Source organism: Agelaius tricolor, unplaced genomic scaffold (genome assembly GCF_023055355.1).
Source record: "Agelaius tricolor isolate 1412-34295 unplaced genomic scaffold, bAgeTri1.0.p SCAF_19, whole genome shotgun sequence".
Lineage (NCBI taxonomy): Eukaryota > Metazoa > Chordata > Aves > Passeriformes > Icteridae > Agelaius > Agelaius tricolor.
In genome coordinates, this window is record NW_027269279.1 from 15546310 (window position 1) to 15568768 (window position 22459).

At 49.4% G+C, this 22459-nt stretch overlaps 2 protein-coding genes across 2 annotated transcripts; one reads left to right on the plus strand and one right to left on the minus strand.

Annotated features, from left to right (window-relative positions):
* The first annotated feature begins 167 nt into the window (after window positions 1-167).
* Window positions 168-9504, plus strand: VRK3 (VRK serine/threonine kinase 3). Its single transcript, XM_071444571.1, has 12 exons — window positions 168-341; window positions 416-741; window positions 2184-2236; window positions 4567-4633; window positions 5328-5412; window positions 5871-5973; window positions 6317-6409; window positions 6598-6730; window positions 7478-7598; window positions 7855-7913; window positions 8486-8635; window positions 9202-9504. Exons 1-11 carry the CDS (start codon window positions 229-231, stop codon window positions 8632-8634), a joined length of 1302 nt encoding a protein of 433 aa, XP_071300672.1. The 5' UTR covers window positions 168-228; the 3' UTR covers window position 8635; window positions 9202-9504.
* Window positions 9505-9738: 234 nt separating this feature from the next.
* Window positions 9739-22025, minus strand: CCNF (cyclin F). The gene is made up of 17 exons (XM_071444556.1): window positions 21887-22025; window positions 20293-20447; window positions 19773-19879; window positions 18988-19055; window positions 18340-18533; window positions 17942-17995; window positions 17293-17397; window positions 16677-16754; window positions 16142-16293; window positions 15230-15394; window positions 14248-14371; window positions 13719-13899; window positions 12706-12793; window positions 12214-12313; window positions 11816-11946; window positions 11463-11632; window positions 9739-10914 (listed from the first exon to the last, which is right to left on the minus strand). The coding sequence occupies exons 1-17, from the start codon at window positions 21897-21899 to the stop codon at window positions 10517-10519; spliced, it is 2283 nt and encodes a 760-aa protein (XP_071300657.1). The 5' UTR covers window positions 21900-22025; the 3' UTR covers window positions 9739-10516.
* Between the last annotated feature and the right edge of the window lie 434 nt (window positions 22026-22459).

Here is a 22459-nt window from a genome sequence, read left to right on the forward strand (position 1 = left end):
GCCTGTATTCCCTCACAAGCGCGGTGTTCCCTCAGAAGCCCGCATGTCTCCTCAGATCCCCGGTGTTCCCTCACGGCCCCCGTATCCCCTCAGATCCCGAGGTCCCCTCAGGCCCCCGATCCCCGATCTCAGCCCCGCTGTCCCGCCAGGCCGAGGCGCGGCCCGGGGGGCGCCTGCGCCGTGGCGGTGACGGCGCGGCGGGCGGGCCCGGGCTGCTCCGGCGGGGCCATGCCGGGCAGGAGGGTGCGCGGGCGGCGCGGGACGGGGGCAGGGATACGGACACAGACAGGGACACAGACCCCGGAGCGGCCGCGGGCGGAGCTGTCCGGCGGCTCCCCTAGGTGCTGGGGGCGGAGGGAGCGGGGCGGTGGAAGCGGGGCGGCGGACGGGCTCTGACGCTGTCCGTGTCCCGCAGGCCCGGTCCGTTCTGCCCGCAGTGCGGGCTCGCCGTGCAACCCACGTTCCGCTTCTGCCCGGCCTGCGGCGGGAGGCTGCCCGCGCCGCCCGAGGAGCACACCGAGCCCGCAGCGCCGGTCCCGAGCCCGCCGCCAGCCCCCAGCCCCGCCGCCTCCCCCTCCCCGCGGGCGTCCGCGGCCCGGCTGGGGCCCCGCTCTCCCCGCAAGCCCCGGGCCGGCCCGGCCGTGCCGCTCCCGGCGGACACGGTGCTGACGGACCAGGGAGGGCGGCTGTGGAAGCTGGTGCGGCTGCTGGAACAGGGCAGCTGTGGGCTGGTGTACGAAGGTACCGTGGGGCCCGCGGCGGGCAGAGGGAGGCGAGGGGCGCGGGGTCACCGGCTCTGGCTTCGGCGACAGCTGCCGGGACATCCCGAAACCCCCAGAGGCCGCGGACTGGGTGACAGCGTGGTGTCCGCCGGGCTGGCGGTGACCCGCAGGCTTGCAGGATCATTCATACAAATTCTGAGCTGGAAGAGACCCGGAAGTACCCGGGAGTCCAGCCCCTGGCCCTGCACAGACACCCCAACAATCCCACCCTGGGCTTCCCTGGCAGCGCTGTCCAAAGGCTCCTGGAGCTCTGGAAGCCCCGGGGCTGTGTCCATTCCCTGGGGAGCCTGGGCAGTGTCCAGCACCCTCTGGGGGAAGAACCTTTCCTGATCTCCAACCTAAACCTGCCCCGACACAGCTCCAGCCGTTCCTCACTGGGCATCTGCCAGTCAGCCACTCTGCCAGCAGCATAGTATCAAGCCGAGGCCACACTGCTCTGTTACTATAAAATGTCCATTGTTGGGGCCACACTTCCTCTTTCTCTTTTAGGTCCAAAAGCTATTTGCTGGCACTGTACAGGAGTTCCTGTGCTGTAAGTGGTGTCAATACCCACTAAATGTCAATTCTCAGTGTATTTTGGGGCCAAAGAAAGCAACCACACCACATAGGCTGCTTCTCAGCCATTTAGTGCTGAAAAGTGCTGATTTTTCCAGTCTAGTTGTAAACTTCCAAAGGGGAGTTTTTGTTCTTCTCTCATTAATTTGGAAGCTGTCCAGAAGGAATTTTTTCCATTACCAAGTTTTGCCTGATATTTGGCTTTACTTTCTTTTTCATTATTCAAGCTGTTGCATAACAAGGTCTAAGCATCCATCTATGTTTTTAAAAAAATGTGATAAAAAGGAAAATCAGTAGTGGAGAGTGCTTTTATAGAAGTAGGTTTTAGGTGATGAGCAGCAGGTAACCTGTGGATAGCAATTGGTCTAAGAGCACGAGAGGAGGAACTGCCCTGAGCCAAGTCATGGGTGCAAATCCTTTTGGATAAGGGAAGCCACACACAGCTCTGACATCCATACAGAGCAGAGGGACTTGGCATCCCTTACAGACTTGTCAAACCATGGAGTGAGCTGGAGGGAGTGCTTGGCAAATGAATTTGGGGATGCCTTTGAGATTCTACTAATGATCTATTCTTCACATACTCCTCAAAGCCCCCCCATACTGTAGCCCTGCCCAGATGCTTCTGTGACTTAAGCAGAACTGCACTGCATGTCAGGGTGCTGAGCTCCTGGAGCAAGGTAAGAATTATTTTGTAGTGATCTGGGAAGGCGCTGTCACAGAGGTTGCTTTGCAAAGCTCAAGGGAAAGAAGCAGAGAATGAGTTAATCCAGCTGCACAGGCTGCATTTAATGATGCACAACCTCTTTTCCATGCTCCTGTAACCACATCTGTTCCATCCTTCCACAGCGCAGTCAGCATCTGGAACCTGTCCTCAAAAGCAAAGCTACTCCCTCAAACTTGTGAGTTTTGATCTGTTTGGGTAAGGAATTGTGCATAGAGTACTGTGTCCTGACCTGTTGGGCTGAGAGTATGTGAGAAATTGGGAGAGAGTGGTCAGAGAGGCCCCTGCTAAATTAGGAGATGAATCTAACCTGAGGGTGTTGTGCTGGGATTTCAGTTGGCTTTTCTGGAAAGATGTGAAGAAAATGGATATGAGGATTAAAAAAACCCTGAAGCCTTAATAACAGAAGGCTGCTGCTTTGATTGACCAGGCTCAGGAACCTGCAGAACTGAGCTTGGAGGTGTGAGGTGGAGATCTTGATTAGGGAATGTCAGACTGTCTTGGTTTGGAAAGACAGGTGCCTGCTAAGGAAAGCAGGAGCCTACCCTGAAGTGGAAAATGTAAACCCCCTCCCTCCAAATTGCTATAAATTTTAAATTAAGGAGGCTTTCAGGCAAAAAAATGTGGGATCAGGAATGACAGTTCTTTACTAGGGAAGAAAATAAAAAGATAAAATAAACAATGCAGTAAACTAAAACAACGCTGACAGAGTCAGAACACAACCTGACACCCTGTGGGTCAGGGTGTTGGCAGCAGTCCCATTGGAATTGTGGCTCAGCCCTCCTGCAGTGTCAGGGGTGGTTCTGCTGGAGCAGGGATCCTGTAGAAAAGGGTGGAGTCTTCCTGTGAAGATCCAGTGGAAGAGGCAGCTGCTGTTCCTCTGGGGAATCCAGTGGAGAAAGGAGTGCAGGTGTTCCAGGATCTCCAGATTATATCTGGGTAGGAATGCTTGGCTCTCCCCTCTGGGCTCACATCTCCCAACGGGATGCTGTAGTTCTTATCAGTCATGCATCAGTCATGCAGTGACATTCAATAGTCTGTTATCAGCTGGTGTCTCCCCAGAGGGAAGAGTGGTTGTGGAAGAGATAAGAAAAACTGCCCACTTAACAGAAGACAGCTGCCATACAGATGGCAAATAGAATACAAATTGCTTGACAATCCAGGACACAGACCAACTTTTCTCCTCGATGGGAGGCGTGCACACAGCCTGCTCAAGTCTGGGGAAACTGGAGAGGTTGGAATTTGGTGCTGTGCTGGGGCTGTGTAAGAGCTAGCATGGAGACACTATGTAAAGCCAGAGCACACTTTGAAATCACATAGGAATTATAGTTGGAGTTCCAAGCCAGCTTTCCAGGTACTTGTCAATATCTTGGGCTCTCCAGAAATGTGTTATTTCCAGTAACATCTGTTCTGTTGTGGAAATTCAGTAGATTGATTTTCAGTAGCTCACGAACCAGAGCTGAAAGACTGTTTTCTTATCTACTGTGGCTCTTGGGGGTTGCTGGTTTGTAGGAGGGCCAGTGCTGACTGATGGCTCTGTGGGGCTCTTGCATGCACTTGGATAATCCCTCTGCCTTTTGTTAGAGGAGACATGTAAGAGGATGGAGAAGGAATACAGTGTGGATGAGAAAGATCTGCTAAGTGCCACAGACGGTGGGAAACTGTAATCAATCTGTAGGCAACACTCCCAACTTCTCTGTTTTTCTTTTGGCTGCTTGGTGGTCTGCTGAGCACTGTGGAGTGTGATATGGCACATGAGAGCATTTTGGCTCTGGGGTTTGATGACCCACATGGGCTCACAGGCAAGATGCAGAGTGAAATACCCTTCTGGGACATGGTCTGTGCTGTCTGCTGTTCCTCCAGCTTTGATACCAGTTTTGTACCAAACCAGGTAGAATATAACACTGCTGCTTTCTCCCATGCAGGATAGCAGCTATCCTGAGTTAGTGTTGAGTAGATATGTGTGTGTAGGCAAACACAGACATTCTGAGTGGGAACTGTGTGCAGTTGAGGTAACTCGATGACAGCAATACCTCAAATGTTACTAATACAGACTTTCCTGTCTCACTTTCTGACAGCTAGAATAAATGTTACAGCTCTCTGTAGAGACTTGTGTGTTTGTAGAAATGCCCTCATCCCTGCTGTGGCTACGAAGGTCACCTCTGGCTCCTGTTAACATAACAGCTGTGGGACCACAGCTCTCTCCATGCTGTGCCTGGGCTGCACTGCCTGGCTGTTGTTAACCCTCAGACAGATGTTAATGGGCTGCTGGAAAGGCCCAACCTGAGATGGCCCCTCTCCTATTTGTGCTGATACTCAGAGTTGATGTGTTTGTTAGGGACAGCATTAAACAGGGAACCAAGACACCTGAGCTCTGCTCTCAGCTCTGTTAGTTGATCTTTGCTTTCTTTAAAATGAGCAGTTAAGGTCTTATAGCAATCTTACCCAAGCTTTCCTTTCCAGCAGGATGTGTGTGGCTGAAATAACACTCCTCCCTGTTCCTTTTAGGATGCCAAAGATGGGAGGATCTACAATGAACAGAATTTCTTCCAGCGAGCTGCGAAGGCAGGCACAGGTTGGTGCTTCTTGTGAGGGCAAGGACTAAGGATAACTGGCATTCCCTTTCATCAGTTATGTGAATCTCTTGGAAGGCCAGACTAGGATAAAATAATCCCCTGCTTGGTTAGTGCCAGAGTGCTGAGGAGTTTGGTCAATGCCAGTTCTCCCAGCAGTCTGTGTGCTGTAGGACAGTGCAGTATGAGCACAGCTTTCTTGTGCTCCTCACTCTGCCTTGATGTGTCTGGGAGCTGCCCAGCCCTGCAGCCTATCTCCCCTTGGCTCACCCTCCTGTCCCTCTTCCATGGGTGGTTCTCTCAGCAGCTCTCTGGTATCAACTCCATTGATCCCAAAACTTGAGCAAGAACAAAGCCGCCCAGAGAATGTAGGCAAGGGGGATGGAAGAATTTATGTCAAATCTGTACTTCTGGGAGAAGTGTAAAAATCTGCTTGTCCCTCATCCCCTCTCTCTCCCCTCTCCTTGTTTTCCCCAGCCCTGTAGCAATCCCATGCCATAGCCTGCTCTGGTATTCCCAGAATCTTCCCTGCTCCATTCTTGCACACATGAGACTGGAATTCTGGGGACAGAGTCAGGATGAGAGGCCACTGTCAGCTCTCCAGGGCAGAGCAGACCTTCAGAGGAGGAGCATCACTAACTCCTTCCTCCTGGAGCTCCTCAGCAGCATCTGCTGCACTGTCCTCTTCTCTTGTAGTGGAGAAGTGGAAAAAGTGGCATTCCGTGCCTCTGCTGGGCATCCCCAACTGTGTTGGCTTTGGACTGCATGCAGACAGCTACAGGTGAGGTGACTGAACCCTTGGGCTGTCTGAGCATCTCTGGCTTTCCCTCTCCTCTGCTTGCTCTCCTAGTCCTTTTGTCATTGCCCCTTGGGCTCCTGACTTTATGCACTGCTCCTATCGTGTGTTAAATAGTTTGCCTCTCATTGCTTTGTTTCCTTCAGTCCTTGTGTTACTGGTGAAGTTTCTGCTTTTGCTCCTGCTGCCCTTCAGGCCAGAGGACACCTTATTTTGGTCCTTGACACTTAACACAAAGGGGAGATTCAGGCTGTGTGTCTGCAACACATGACAAGCACACCTGTCTCCTTTATAAAAGTTTTCTTTTATCAAAAGTCAAGGAAGTGTTTCCCCAGGTCAGCTTGGAGTTGAAGTGGGGTCCAATGGATCACTTGGCAAGTGTCTGTTGCAGGGTCTCCAAACCAGGTAGGTACTGCAATGTGCAAAGCCCTTTTCTCCTGCAGGTTTTTGGTGTTCTCTGATTTGGGGCGATCTCTTCAGTCGGTCCTGAGTGATGGCCTGCACCTGCTGAAGGAGAAGGCAGCTTTTCAGATTGCAGTTCGTGTGGTATGTGGAGAACCAATCCTTCCCAAGGGACTTTTTCCGAAAAGACTTCTAACTTTCCTCTGGATCTCCTAGAGGTGTTTTAAAGCTGGTCCAGGGGCTTGGGTGGGGTCTCTAAACCTGCTGTAAACTTCAGTAGCATCTTTTGAGCACTGTGTCACCTTGAAGGAATTTAGGATAAGAAGAATGAGAAAAACCTGACCTTTAAACTTGAAGGCTGTGAGATGTGGTGTTTTTAGTGCTCATCCACATGGCCACAGGGAGCTGGGGAAGGTCCAGCTCAGTGACAGCCGGGGTGCTGCAGGAGCCTGCATGGATCTGATATGCTCCCCCTGTTTATTCTCAGCTAGACTGTCTGGAGTACATTCATGAGAATGAGTATGTGCATGGGGACATCACTGCTGAGAACATCTATCTGAACCCAGCAGACCTCACACAGGTAGGGAGCAGGAGCAGTGCTGCCAGGAAAGGGCACTGGAGGTGGCATGGTACCTTGGGATAAGGCAGCCTGCAGGTCCCTGCCTTGGGCAGGGCAGCAGAGCAGGCTGGACAATGCTCGAGCAGGAGCTGTGGGGCAGCCCTGGGGGCTGCTCTGCACTCAGGTGGGTGCTCTGTGCTGCCCTGCAGGTGACCCTCGCTGGCTACGCCTTCGCGTTCCGCTACTGCCCCGGGGGCAAGCACGTGGCTCGGCGCGAGGGCAGCAGGACCCCTCACGAAGGCACGGTGGAGTTCATCAGCCTGGACAGCCACAAGGGCACAGGTGGGTCTGGTTTGTGACACGTGCTGGGGCTGCTCCTGTGGTGGTGCTCCCTGGAGCTCGGGCTCCCTGCTGGCACTGCTGCTTTCCAGGCATTCACATGCACCAGGAACTGGGTCCCTCTTTGGGCTGTTCACTCCTGCCTCCTGATGGCTGCTGTGTTGGGACTTGCCAGGTCATTCAGTGATTGCAGCAGGGATGTTCCTGCTCCATCTGGAGCCTTGGCTGCTGCAGGCGTGTGGGGAATAGAAAACAAGGCCCTTCGTGCTGGCTTAGCAGGGATCTTTTTCAAGCCAGACAGGATCCCTGCCCAAAACAGATTTGCAGCAGGCTGTGCTCTGACCTTGAAGCAATGAGAGCTAGAAAGGCATTTAAATCATAGAATCACTTTTGTTGGAAAAGACCTTTAAGATCATTGAGTCCAGCTGTAAACCCAGCACTGCCAAGGTCACCACTAACCCAAGTTTCCAAGTGCCACATCTACATGACTTTTAAATCCCTCCAGGGATGGAGACTCCACACTATCCTGGGCAGCCTGTGCCAAATTCTGTCCTTCTCCTGGTTGGGATGTGACTGCTCTTTCACAGTGTTCAGGAAATCTTCTTCCAGATGCTGGGAGGTGATTCCTGAACTATGTTAGCAGGCTTCCAGGAGTATTGATACCCCAGAGCACATCCTCATGAAGCTCCTGAATTTCTTTACTTCTGCCCCTTCATGAGTGACGTGTGAATGTCTCATGTTTCCCATCAGGACCATCTCGACGGAGTGACTTGGAATCTCTGGGCTACTGTCTTCTGAAATGGCTCTGTGGCATTTTACCTTGGTCTGATGAGCTGGACAAAGTAAAAGCCGTGATGGAACAGAAAGAAAGGTAGGAGAAATCATCTATTCTTCTGGGAAATGCTCAGCAGAAAGCAGTGAGGGGGGTTTGTGACTGAAATCCCCAGGTCACAATACACTGTTGGGATGTGGCAAATCCCACAGCCAAGGCTGAGCCTGGCCTCAGGGTGTTTGGTGAACCCCAGGTTCTGCTTCATCCAGAACATGGCCAGCTGAATTCAGCCTTCTAGGATTTTTTTTGTCAAAGCCAGGTGCTCAGGTGCCTACTCCATTGCCTCTCCTGACAGGTACAGAAAGGATGTGAGATGCCTTCTCCAACTGTGCTTCAGGCAGAGATCCATTCCAGGTATGGGCTTGCTCTCAGTGGCAATGGGACTCAGGGATGAAGGACTGACTGTACCTGAAGCCAGAACTTTCTCTATGCTGGGGTGCTGGTTCAGAATGGCTTCCAGTGGTGATGGTGACCAAGCATTGCATGAACTGTCTGGCAGGCTGGGAACAAATCCCTTGTTTTCTGTGCAGAAGAATGAGGGCTGCTTTCCATGATCTGCTTTAATGAACCTTGCTGAAGGGAGAGCTGTGCTGGTGGGTTTAGAAATGAAATACCTGGGGCTAGAGGACACTTCCCCATCCCATTTTGTTGCCCAGAGAAGCTGTGGCTGTCCCATGCCTGAAAAGTGTTCAAAGGGTGGAAGGAGATGGACTTCAAGGTCCCTTCCAACCCAAACCCCAAACCAGTTGGTGATTCTCTTTTATTGTATAATTGGGTGATTCTTTGAGCTTTGTATTAGCCTTGGTTTGGTTTTCCTCTCTGCAGCTGCCTGGGGGGTGGGTGAGCTGGCTGCAGGACAAGCAGCCTGAAATGGCCATTTGGCAGCTGGAGTTTCTGTGCTGCTCCCACAAAGCCTTTCCTTGCAGATGCCCTGCAGAACTACCTGGAGCAGGTGCTGGCCCTGGAGTACGAGGAGAAGCCTGACTACGCGGCCTTGCGGCAGCTCCTGGGGAAGCCACTGGAAAAGATGAAAGCTTCAGCTTACGACTGCGTGGATGTCCCAGTGGTGCCCTGAGGTGAGTGCTGGCACCTCCTGCGTGTGCCCTGTGCTGCCACCGGCAGGTGAGGACAGAGCAGGCTGGGCTGTGACATCTCTCCAGCTGAAACCAACCTGCTCCTCCTGACATGGCATTCCCTGTTGATACCGATCCAGTGCTGCACAAAACCAGGCTTAGCCTGTGTTTCCTCAAGTTTTTCTGGAAACACTTGCCCAGGAAGGAATACAACAAGGGTTAATAAAGCAAATGCTGAAGGAGCTGCAGGGCTATGGAGGTGATAACAAAATGCAGACTCAGGCCATCTGGCAAATTTTTTTTTTAGCTGAAGATCTGGGCTGTAGTTTTTGCTTTTCTCTCTCAGCCTGTAGCTCTGGTTCTAGTGCCCACCTGCTATTTTAGCCATGAGGCACCTCGAAGAGTGAGGCTTGGTACAGAGGCAGATCTGGTTTTAGTGCAAGGCTGCATCAGCCAAGGCTCTGCATCCAGCAGCAGGAGTACAGAGTCAGCTCTTCACCTAATTTCCTCCTCCTGGGAAGGCATTCAAACTGATTCATCTTCCCCTTTTCTGCTTTTATTTTTTTCAGATCAAGGAAGAGTTTAGAGCTTTCTGCAGTGAGGCCTTTCCCAAATATATTTTCACTTTTACCAGTTTTAGAATGAGAGGTTTTTGTAAGCGTTTTCTCCTCCTGTTAATGTGACCCAGTGCTGAAGTTTGAGCTGCTGCTGTACCAAATTAATGTGAAGAGACTCCTGCATGGCAGATCAGGGGAAGCAGTAGCTGGAGAACTGCAGTGAAGCCACCATGAGCCAGGAAACTAAATCAGGGATTTTCTCTTTTGAATGAGAGTGGCAGTACATGGTTTTGTAATAAACTTTGTGGACAACCACCCAAGGCTGCTCTTGTTTATTTGGAAGATTCAAGGCCTCTCTGGAGTTGCTGTTGGGTTGTGAGGGTGATTTGAGCCCTGTGCTCCTTGTCAGATTTGTGTAAATAGCCTTCAGGCAGTGCCACTGCAACCTAACCATCAGAACTCAGCTCAGAGCTAAACCCTGACCTCATCCCAGCAGTTCTCCAGGCCTCGGCCCAGGGAATGAGGGGAAAGAAGACCAGGATCCATCTCTACTAACAAAACAATTTTATAAAAAACCAGTCAATAAACACTCACTACACTGTGTGTAGCTGAACTGTTGCCAATGCCACAGTAAATTGGCAGTCCTGGAGTCCAGTTCCAGTGTTAGCTTCAGTGACATCTTTTTGAAGTCTTGTACCTTAGTATTCCAATTCCTATGTGTTAAGGCACAGAAGGATTTTTCAGGTGAAGAAAACATGGCAACAAGAGGAGAGGCAAATGGAGTTTAAACCATGTGAGAGGTAGGTGAGAGAGCAGCTCAGACCTGCAGTGAGCCTTCATTTACCTCTGGGGTTTTTCAATAAAAACCTTGTGTCAGTGCAGCAAATGCCATAGACAAGAAGAGGGGAGCTGAAGGAGACCTGGACAGAGTAAAAAGGCAGCACAACCTCAAAATAGGTCTTTCAAGTGGAAGATTCAAGCATAGTGTTACATTCAGAAACTTGAGAACCAATGTCAATTCATTTCATTCATAGTGCCAGGCCTCAGAGAAAGCAAGGGACAGGACAGTTCTTTTCTATCACTAAGAGGGATGATAAAACTGGGCTATGAATTTCATAGAGAGAGCAGAACCTTAGCAGAGGATCAGGCAATAGGGGATACATGAAAAGGCAGCTGTGAATGGAGGAAATAGCCCAGCTGTACAAGATAGACAAGGTTGAAGGGAAGGTATTTTGGAGGTATTTACAATTATTCACTATCATCCCTGTATGACTGCAACAGAAATACAGTTTCTAGAAATCCCAGTAAAGTTAAAAGCATGAAGAAATCAGAGGCTTAAGAAGGCCAAGTTCAGCCTTTCTTCAGTGTGTTCTGCCATGTTTTTTCTCTTGACTTGCCTCCTGTGCAGGTAATGGGGCTGGCACGGCTCCTTGTTCATGGAATTGCCGTGGGGCAGTGCTGAGGTAGGTTTGGGAGGAGCTCCAGGGCTGCCTTCAACAGAAGATGTAGGACTGGCAGTGTTGACAGAGGAGTAGCCCGAGCTCCCCTCTGGGTTGGGATTCCTTGGGGTGAGATATGCCCCTGGCAGCTCCCCCTCCCTGTGGGGTGCCCCAGAGCCATCCCATTCCCCGGGCAGGCTGTCCTCATCACTGGAGTCCTGGCCACAGTGCTCTGCAGGGTCCAGGTACAGCACTGTCACATCCAGGATCCCACTGGGGCTGGTCACTGCAGGATGGGAAAAGAGAAACCTTAGTTTGCCCCCATCCAGAACCAAGCAGGCACTCAGCACAGAGTCAAGCAAAAAAAAAAGCCAAGCAAGAGTCAGCCTTCTGTCTGCTTACACCTGGAGGGCAGGCCACTAAGTCCACCCTCTATTCACACAGCATCTTTTCTTCCCTCAGACCATTTGAACAGGTACTAAGAGCTGTTAGAAAATGAGCAGCCAGGCCCAGGGTCAGCAAAACCCAACAGCTAATTAGTGTTTCTAAGACAGTGGCTCATTCATCACATTTGGTGCACTGCAAAGAGCCTGACTCTGAAACGCTGAGCAAATACAAAACCCCTCATCATGTTCTGAAGCAGTGCAGAGAAAGAACAGATAAGATACCTCTGAGAGAGTTTAACAATTATAACCACGGGGGAAGGGGAAGAGTTTTTCCACCTGGTCTTCAGCTGAAAGTTTAGGCATCTGGTGCCTGAGAAACAGTTTTAAGCAAAAATGAAAAGACAGGTTTAATCCTCTTGGCTGCTTTTTATAAGAATAAACTGCTCACCATCTCCTTCTCGCTCGCCTTCACTTTCCTGATCACCTTCATAACCAGAGCAGGAATCTAAACTCCAGTCAAGGAAGTTGTCCAGCAGACTTTCTTCCTGGGAGGACAGCTCTGCTGTGGGTGTAGTCACAAAGCTACCTCTGTCATCCTGAATGCTGTCTTCCCTCCTCCTGTAGCAAAACACCCCAGAAATCATATGTCAAAATCCAAGTCTTTTCCAGCTCTTTTAATAGGTATGTCAAGATGGTGACAGAAAAATGGATTGTATTTAGGAATGAAACCTCAGGGTACCAGAGAAGAGGAAAGGCTCTGGCTGATCTTCAGAGCTGCTGACAGCCATGAGTTATACTCACCTTTTAGCTCTCTTTCCAGAGGGAGAGCTGAGGAAAGTCTGAATTTCCACTACGTTCCTGTGCAAGGGACTGGGCTCTGGGTCCTTCTGTTTCACACCCAACAATGAGCAGAGCTGGCTGTAACTCATAACCTAAAATATTAAATAAATAGATTTTTAAAAGTCAAAGCACCTGTAAGAATTAGACCATGAGATTCTTACGAGAACTTAATAGCCAGAAGGACATTATTTATTTTCTAGGAGAAATCTATCCCAGTGAGTTCTTCCCACAGGCACTCAAACATCAGTTAAGAGTCCCTGCAACTCAATTTTTAAATTCTCACTTTATTCACACAGCCTGCCATGGGACAGCATCTCTGCTCTGGGTGTCAGCAGCAGATGCAGCCACAGCTCACCCACCTGTTCTTTGCCAATTTCTTCATAGCGCTCATCTTCAAATCGCTGTTTTACTGCCATGAGGGACACCTGCCTGTAATCCTTTGGGACATCATCATGGAAGCTGGAAAGAAAGATTGAAACCCCTATCTTACAATGGATTCTATGAAACAGTATTAAGAAAACCTGCCAAGTTAGATAATTTTCCTCTGTTGCTCAGTGCTGTGCTAAGGGAGTTGGTGTTTCAGCAGCTTCATCAGGACACCTGGTGGCTTCTAAGCATGTGAGCATCTAATTCCTTTTCTGTCCCTGTTTTCTGTGACCCAGGGCCAGACCAGCTGGCAGAAATAGAACAGCTGTCCCTGAACTGGACCTTAGTGCCTTGTGGCAGGGGAGCAAGGCAGCTAACCAAAGCCCCTTCCTTCACTGGGAAGGGCTGACCATACAGGTGCAGCACATTTGCCAGAGCTGCAATCCAAGTACTCGTGTCCCTTCAAAGAATCCCAAAACCATTACCACTTTTGGTGGAGGCTCAGCACGCAGGGCAAGAGGTCTTCTTGAGAGAAACCAGTGCATTCAGACAGCTGGCTGGTCCAGGAGTGTGCTGGAGAAGAGAGTACATATTCATATCTTGAATTACATATTAATGAAGTGTATTAGTTCAGTAGTGAGTCAGCTTATTTTCTTTAATAGGTTAAGGATCGTGATATTTGCAAGCTTATATCTGTCCATAGTTTGTTCAAGTTCACAGCTGGCTTTAAGGATAGGTTTATCTGCCAAACTGATGTTAGACCTAACGACAGAAATCTTATAATACAAAGCCTGCATAGTCTGATGCTAACGCTCTAGTTCATCACCGCTATAAAGAGGTAAAATAGAATCAGAGTCATGGAATTGTTTGGGTTAGAAGGGACTTCAAAGCCCATCTCATTCCACTCCCTGCCATGGGCAGGGACACCTTCCACTATCCCAGCTTGCTCCAAACCTTGTCTGACCTGGCTGTGGACACTTCCAGGGATCCAGGGGCAGCCACAGCTGCTCTGGGCACCCTGTGCCAGGGCCTCACCACTCTCACAGGAAACAATTCCTTCCCAATATCCCATCTAACCCAGTCCTCTAGCAGTGGGAAGCCATTTCCTCTTGTCCTGTCTCTCTAGGCCCTTGTAAATGGACTCTTGTCCATGTCTCCTGTCAGCTCCATTCAGGTACTAGAAGGCCACAATTAGGTCACCCTGAAGCTTTTCTTCTCCAGGCTGAACAATCCCAATAGCAGAGCTATTTCCTCATAGCAGAGCTGTTCCAGCCCTCTAATCACCTGGGTTGCCCAATACAGCCAAACAGGCTGAACTCAGCTCTTCATTCTGACTTCTTATATCTGTCCTCTTCTTCTCCACCCCTCTGTCCACATCCTCCAGCCAAGTGATTGGGACATCTTGCCTAAAGACAAACTAACACCCAAAAACCTCCAAAAAATCTCCCTAGAAAGAGAAGGCAGTCTGGCAGCCTGTGCTGGAGGTAGGACAGGTTACCTTGCCCATGCAGGATCTTGGCCAGCAGCAGTGCAGCAGCAGCCAGCCGGGCTGGGGAATACACACTGAGGCTTGTGTTCAGGAGGGACAGCTCACAGATGAAGCTGTAAAGGTGAAGAGTTCTTCTCTCCAGCGAGACAATGCTTGACAGAACTTCTTTGTAGTCCAGAATGGTGGGTATCTAGTGCAGAAAGGAGAACAGAGGTTGGAAATACAAGACCAGCACAAAGTCTTTTGAACAGCTGTTTCCAGGTGCTGGATTTTGTTTGTTTGGGGCTTTTCTGTTTAACTATTACATTGACATTGATGCATTCTCCAGTGATAGAATAAATGGCCTCTTAAAACTGAAGTTTTAATCTCTACAGAAGGCAGAGGGTTCTGTATCTGCATGCTCTGAGACATGCACAGGTTCCACAGTTGATTGAGAACTCTGACTTAAACCCCCGACTCATGAGATAGGAACTGCTACAGCCTGACTTGAACAGCAACCCAAGGGCAGGGAAATATTCCATCCACTTTCCAAACTCACCCTTATCTTTCCTTCTAAGGCAGAAATTATCTCGCCCATCATTCTGACCAACTCTTCATATTTGTAGGAGTTGTCTGTCAGCCACACAGCTTCCCGTATTGTCAGCATCTCTTTGCTGATGAAACTGTAATGTTAAATATTAAGTTAGCCCCAGCAGAAAGGGGATTTGTGCACTTATAGTAGATAACTGCACCCACAATGACCAGAGTTAAACAACTTCACAAGGTACTTTCCCAGGTAGACCAGCAAAGAATTGCAGCTCTTTATTTCCCCTGTAAGATGGAACCACCAACTAGAACATTCCTAATTTGGAATGTTCTTCCTAATACAGAAAAAATTCTTTGCTGTAAGAGTGGTGAGGCCCAGAGACACTATGGCTGCCCCTGGATCCCTGCAAGTGTCCAAGGCCAGGCTGGACGGGGCTTGGAAACATCCTGGGATACTGGAAGATGTTCCTGCCCATGGCAGGGGGTGAGATGAGATGATCTTTAAGACCCCTTCTAACCCAATCCAGTCTGTGATTCTCTGATCCTAATTCTTCATCTATGAAGCCTCTCCTAGGTTAAGATGCAAGATATTAAAGAAATCAACACACAAGGATAATCTTCCACCACACCATGCAGTTCATCTGAGTGTACACAGGCTCAACTATGGAACGCTGCTGCTTTTATTCCTTTCCAGCTTTCTCATGCCAATATGGTGTCAAAGACTCCAGTTGCTGATGGAATGCATTTAGAGCAATCCACAACTATGGATTTAAACTTATGTGTTTAAATAAGAAAAAAACCTTCAAGAAACTACCTTTTTTGCCTCATTTACACAGTCTGTGTTTGTATGTAAACAGTTAAACAGCAGTCAAAGTAGAGGAAAGTCAAAGAGCCTTTCCAATATTACAAGCAAGGAATGGGGAAGAAGTTTGAGCTGCAGGAAAGGATTTGGAAGATCATAATGACCACCTCTGCTCAGCAGCCAGAACCCTCACCGTGTGCAAATGACCATGCAGGCTATTCCCAAAAGCTGGAGCCGAGCACGAGGTACAGGTCTCAGCGTCAAGTAACGGTCCACACATCCCACTGTCATGTGCAGGCACAGGCTAGAAAAGTCCTTCATGGTAGCCACTTCCACCAGCCAATCCACCAGGATATACCTAGAACAGGAAGAGAGACTTAAGGAAGAACTTGGGAAGTGGTGTCCCACACTATGACATCCAGCTGGAGAATGAGCCAGGGCAAGCAGAGCAGTGACAAGTGTTCCTGAGATGCCTCCCAAGAGAAGAGCCAACTCCCTCAAGTGCAGTTGTGGCTGTGGTGGATCCTCCTGCAGCCCTCCTGGCAAACCTGCCTGCCCCATCCCCTCCCTGCACACCAACACACACAGGGTGGGGAATAAACAGGAGGAGTTGGAGATGTGTGTGTGGTCACAGGGCCATGATCCCATTGCCATTACAGAGCCACACTGGGACACCCATGTGGAGGGAATGCTGCCATGCATGGTTATGTACTTTTTTAGGAAAGCAATGCCAGCAAGGGGAAGTGGTGGAGCTGCCCTCCACGTGAGGGAGCAACTGGAATGTATCAAGGTCTGCCTAGGGAAGGGTACAGAGCTCATCCATAAAGATTAAGGGGCAGGCTAACATGGGTGACACTGCTGCAAGTGTTTATTCAGGAAAAGGGAGTCAATAGGGACTTTGGACAAGGCCTGAAGTGACAGGACAAGGGAGAATGGCTTCACACTGACAGATGGCAGGGCTAGATGGGAAGAAATGCTTCCCTGTGTGGGCCATGAGACTCCGGCACAGGTTCTCTAGAGAAACTGTAGAAGGATTGCAGGGACATACAGGGAAATAGGGAATAGTTTTTGCTGTGAGGCCTCACTCCTGGATCCAAGTTCCTACCTCATTATTTCATTCATTCCTTTCTGCACAGTGAAGATGCTTTGCTTGCTGATAGGAAGGGAAGCTTGAAAGATTTGAGAAACCATTTCCCTGGAAGATTTTGCTTCTAATCCTAGTTGGTTTCCATTCCCACAAGCTTTGGCTAAAGCTATCTGTAGTAGAAAGAACACAAAAGAAAGTATGTTTATTTTACCAAATGCAAACTAAGCAAAGGACAGTCCTCTATTTTTCCTGCTGAAAATACTGAACATGGCAAACTACTTGAAAGTAGTTCTTAGTTTGGTTTAAATGTTGAGCACACAGATTATTTGGGGCCAGTCTTTTAAGTCTATCAAAAGATGCATCTTTACTCCATTCTACCACCAGTGTGCTGCAATTTCCCAAAGAAGAGAATCTGCAGAGTAGATACAGACATGCACATAAAGACAATACTCAACAATGCTGGTCCTACTTCTAAAAAGAGAAATTTAAACCTGCAATGGCAGCACAGAAAGGACCAAATAAAGACTGCAGCTCTGGGAAAGCTCAGTCTTACCTGTGCTTCCCAGCAGCCCTTGGCTGCGTAGTCTCGTAGCTTCCTGAGACTTTGGAGGTATCTGCCAGGATCCGACATCTACAGAGAGGAACACAAACAGATGTAAAAACCCACAGCCTTTACACAACAAACAGAAGGATTGTAGCACCAGTATCCAGAGAGAAACACTGCCTGGAGGTACATCTATTATTTCAGCAACAAGTCTGTTTCTTATCATGACACCACTGTTTTTAAGAACCTTTTTTCAGGCCTCACAGGAAATGAGAGCAGTCACTCAGGATTCCAAGGGGACAGCTTTGGCAGATTTATTAAAGACAAGGCAGGAGCCTCCCACTCCTGTTCCCCAGAGCCCTGGGATCACTAGCTAGCAGTGCTCAGGCCTTCAGCAGAGTGGGAGTAAACTTCTGTGGCACCTTGGCTACAACTGCTCATAGCCTCATTTCACACACCCAGGCAGACACCAGAGCTCATTTCAGAGAGTTCTTAGCACTCTCCTTGTTTATGAAGAAGGTAAGCTCTGAGGAACAGCAATTGCTTTCTGAGGACGTTCCTTGCACATAACAGAGATCCAGAAGTTAGTGTAAAAGTTGTTTGGAGACAAAAAATGACTACTTACAGCAGCTTTTCTGTTGTTTTCCCAAAGGAGGTAGGAGCTGATTAAACAACCCTGTTTTGAAGATTCTTCAAGCATTTCAAGGGATTCTTTCTTTTTTCCTTCATCCTAAAAACAAAAGGCATATATTGGTATTCCTTCTGTCCAGACAAGTGGATGCCTCAACACTTCAGAAGCTACAGAACACTGTAGCTAAAGCTACAGAGCAGAATCCATCCTTTGGGAATGCCCTTCAGCCTCTGAGGAATGCTTCCCCATCCACTCAGTGCTGCCATTTGCAGATGCAGACTCTGAGAGCAGTTAGTGCTTTTCCTCAGCCAGACAAATGCTTTTTGGCTTGCTTGCCACTGAAGGCTTTTTATTTTATTTTTTGTTTTACAAGGCATTACAACTGGAAGGCTTCCTTTGAGACCTGAACATACTGCAAGCCCATGATTAAGCCAAAATTAATTTCACAATTTGTACAATTCAATAAAGTAAGTTAATAATGTTCCTTTAAACAACCAGTAAATTAAACTCATGAGAACAGAAACTCCTGGGACCCTTGAGGAGTAAAAGAGCATCTGGCTGATTTATGTTTTTAATCAAGGTAAATAACATTAGCATCACCAGAAAAAAACCCAAATCCAAACCCATCAGAAATACTGCTCACCTCAAAGAAATTCAAAACCTTAGCCAAGCTGTGGAGAATAGATCCTTTCTGAGCCTGAAGAAAACATCAAAATAAAGCATTGTTAAACCACAGCAATTCTTGCTAGTAATTTCAGACTATAGTTTTGGTTTATCTTTCAGTCATTCTTCCCCCTTGCTTTTCTGTATGTTTTGTTATCCCTGAGATAGCACTGAACCTCTCCAAAGTGACAGTACAGTCCTCCAGCACTCATGATCTATCATGTGCAGTTTTGCAATAAAGTCAATAAATGACTGAGCCACAGTTGTTGAAGCAACAAGAGCACAGGAGGCTCCTCGGGGAAATAAAAGTATTCTTTCCAAAATAACGAGATGCAGTTACTGACGTAGGGTAAAGCCAAGGGCAGAGAGAAACCTGACCTTGTCAAGCTGACACTCTGCCTTGAGACTCTCGTAGACCACAGCCTTACAGCAGCTGCCAGAGAAGGACCAGGGAGGACGGATGAACAGCCAGATAAAGGGAACTGCACACACATTCAGGTGCTCGGCCAAGCTGAAGTAGTGAGATGCCTTTATTCCGTTCACTTCTGCACGCCCGTGGCCCGTGATGGACACTGAACCAGAGAGAAAGCCAGAAATCAAGTGGAGTTTGTTCACAATGCCTGCTTGGCATTCAGTCAGGCCAAGATAGACATGAGGAAACAAACAGGAAAAGGTTGAACTGTTTCTGTCATTTAGAGCCTTAGAAATTATGGAGGTTGCTAAAGAAGAAAAATCTTAACTACAGTCAGGCTTTAGGAACACATAACATAAGTTGGGGGGTTCATACTGCAAATACCAACTGCCTTGCCAGGACCCTGTGTCAGGAGGCTCCTCCTGTCACTTGTCAGGCTCCTTTGATACATTTATCCCGCTACCAAAGTAGCGGAGTTTCATCACAAATTTGCAGAGGATAACTCCTAACCCTGAATTCCCAGTGGCAGCTTTGTGGCCAGTGCCTAAGCAGAGCAGTGTAAAACTTCCTCATGCCACGTTCCCCAAAGCCCCAGGACAAGCTCCCACACTTACAGCCTTCGTTGTACAGGTACGCCAAGCTCAGCTTCACAGCAGCTTCAAAGTTACCACTTTCAGCAGCCCTGAAGGGCAAACAGAGAAGGCACTGGAGGTTAAAATCCTTCCTAGCACCAGAATCCACAGTTTGGTCCTTGTGCCCTCAAGGACATGCATCAAAACATCAAGCCCTTGTGCTCCTCCCTCTCAAAGTGATGTGCACATACTGGTCTGCCTCAAAAAGAAGTGACACTCAGAAGCAAAACCATTATCATGGCATTTAAACGTGTTAAAGAAATCTCTGATACCAATGGATCCCCTTCAAATCAGATGGATAAAAAGATGTTCCCCATCTTTTTGAAGCAGATTTATTGTTACCCTTTCAAACTTTGTTACTGAAATTCACCTGTTTTTCAATACACTGGTTTGCACAAGAAGGGACCAAGCCAACTTAGACTTAGAAACAGGATTATTCTCTGGAGCCCCTGACCTCACTTGTTCATTCACATGGGAACACCAGAAAGAGGTTTTAGGGAATGTGTTACATTCCAATCTGGAATATTAATGCCTGTGAAGAGAAATAACTTTGGTATATGCAATAGGGCCTGCTCTGGTTAAAGAGACAGCAGTGACCAGCAGCAGCTTAGACCTGAAATCAACCTTTTTTTCATTGCCAAAGCAAGTATTTCCCCTCTTTGTATAACTCAGGTCCCCCACTTACACTGAGGACTGATTAGAATAGTTAATCTTCCTTCAAACATCATCTTCTAAAAGGCCAGACAACTTTGATGTTTAAAACTTACCTTTCAAACATCCTCAGATGGTTTGGAGATGGCCACAGGTCTTGGAAACTTGCATGTGCCCAAACACTGGAATGATTATCCACAAGGTATTTAAGATGTGAGTGCACCTGCATGGAGGGAACACAGAATAATGATTATCAAAATAAAAGGACCAACAGAAAAACAGGTCTTTGCAATCTTATTTTAGAGAAGTAACTAATTGATCACAAGTTATGTTTAACTTGCTGCTTGCCTGATAACCAAGTAAGTAAGAGATGCCAAACCCATTTGTTCACCAACAGTAATCTGGCAGGACAATTTCCTCAGAAAAGGTACAAAAAGCAGTCAAATACTGCTGCTACTCGTAACTTGAGCAGTGAGAAGTGAAACTTTCCCTAGGATAGCAAAAATCTCAACCCTGCAGGCACTCTTTGGGTTACTTCAGGTTCTGTGACATGAGAAGCCTGTTCTGTGTGCAGTCCAGGCTCCTGGAGGCAGAGCTGAGCCCTGAGCCTGGCACAGGGGAAGCTGCAGCACTTACAGCTCTGACTGAGAGGATGTCTGCAGCAGGGAGGCCCTTCAGGATGTGAAACAGAACATCCTCGGGGAGGTTCAAGAACGTCAGGACTCGAGGCCGTTTTATTATCCTTCGCTTCGAAGGGAAAGAATAACATCTGGAACACCTACAGTGAACCACTGGAAAAGAAAAACACAGGACACCTCAGTTAGTGATGGAACAGCATAAGGAAAAAAGGTACTACACAGTCATACACACATACACAGGTGTTCACTTGAGCACCTCTTCACTGCAGCACAGGACACTGCAAACACATTAACCAGGCATATACATCTCATGCCTCATATTGCCACAAGACTAAACCACAGAGCAGAAAAGCCTTGTTTAAATTGGTTAATGAAGCCAAGAGACTCAGTAGGGGTGGCTCAAGCTCAAGTACTCTTCAACAAGAGCCCCTCTGAGCCCTGACTCCTGTGACCATGTTTAGTAGTGACAAACAGTTCAGCTGTCCCTGTTCAGTAGTAACAAATAGTTTAACTGTCACTACTGTCACTTCATCTACCTCCCCCAAGCCTCAACTTTTCCTTCTCAACTGACAGCAGTCCCTGGAACACAACCAGAGATATTAAGAAGACAAACAAACCTACTCAAGCCTATCTTTCCAAGCAGTTGCTGCTAGGAATGCTAATGGAACATACATTGCCTATATCTTCTGGAGTATTATTTCAAGGCAATATTTATACACACACACACACACACACACATATTTATGTACACAAAATGTACTATCCTCAGCAGTATTATCGCCATGAAAATGAAATGGACACCCAAACTGGGATGCCAGTTCAGCCTATAGGAGCATCCAAATAGCGACCAGGGGGTACACGAGCAACTCAGTGAAAACTCCATTTCTACAGACAGGAAATGGCACAGGTTCATTTCCAATGTGTTGCTTCACAAAACCAGAGTGGTTTAGGCTGCAAGAGAACTCTGGGGGTCACCCACTTCAACCGTCCGGCCAAGCGGGGCAGGACCACATCCAGGTGGGTTTGAACAACTCCAAGGATGTGGATCCCACAATCGCTCTGGGCAATCAAGCACCATCGCTCAGCCACCCTTAGAGTAAAAAAACACTTTCTCTTACTTTTGAATGGAGTTTCCTGCACAGTCCTGCTCACCCTGCAAACTCACAGACGCCCGAGAGGCTTTTCCCACGCGCAATGCACATCCTGACCCCTTGGCTTTGAGGCCAGGAGCGCTCAGGCACAACCGCCAGGCACAGCCACGGACCCCGGGGTCACAGAACGGCTGAGGCACGGCCCCGGCGGGGAGCACTGCACGGACAGAGCCGGTCCCGAGCCCCGCCGGGCCGGGCCGGGCCGGGCCGCACCGCCCCCGCCGCGTTTGAATTTGGGCGCGCAGCCGTCGGCCCGGCCCCTCACCCGCTGCCGGTCCCGGCGGTCCCTCAGCCCGGCCTCAAGGTATCCCGTTATCCCCCGCCCTCAGACCTCCTGAGGAGGCGCCCGGCAGGCAGAGCCCGCTTTGGAGCCGCCCCTCAGAGCAGGAGGACCCGGCAAACAGCAGCACCCGCGGAGTCCGCGGGCAGATCCACACTCACCGCCCGCCTTCATCGCGGCGCGCCCGCGGGGATTGCGCGGACGGACAGAGCGCCTTGCCCGGCTCCGAGAGAGCGGCACGGCCGTAGGAGGGACCGGAGTGCCGGGGGCGGGCGGGCAGCACGGCGCTGACACGCCCCGCTCGCAGCGCGGGCGCGCCCAGTGAGCGCCGGGAGCGGCGGGAGCCCCGCCCGCCAGGCCCGCCCGCCGCGCCTCCGCCCCGCCCACCGCCCGCGCGCACTTGTTTTAAACACAGCAGGCTCTGTCATTGGCCAGGATGCCTATGGGGGCGGAGCCGTACCGCCCCTCGCGCTGTGATTGGTCGGCGAGGATGCGAATTCGAATTGGGGCAGTTGGCGGTTCAAACCTGTAGCGCAGCGGCGCATGCGCGTGGGCACGGCGCCCCCTGCCGTGCGGGGCGGTTCAGTGAAGCGGGGACGCAGCGCTTCCCCTCACGGCGTGGCCGCCATGTTTCCGCGGTCCCGTTATCCTCGGCCGGCGGCGGGTGTGGGGCACAGCGGCTGTCCCGGGTCTCCGAGGGGCCAGAATTTTCTTCTCCTCTCTCGGCTCCAGCC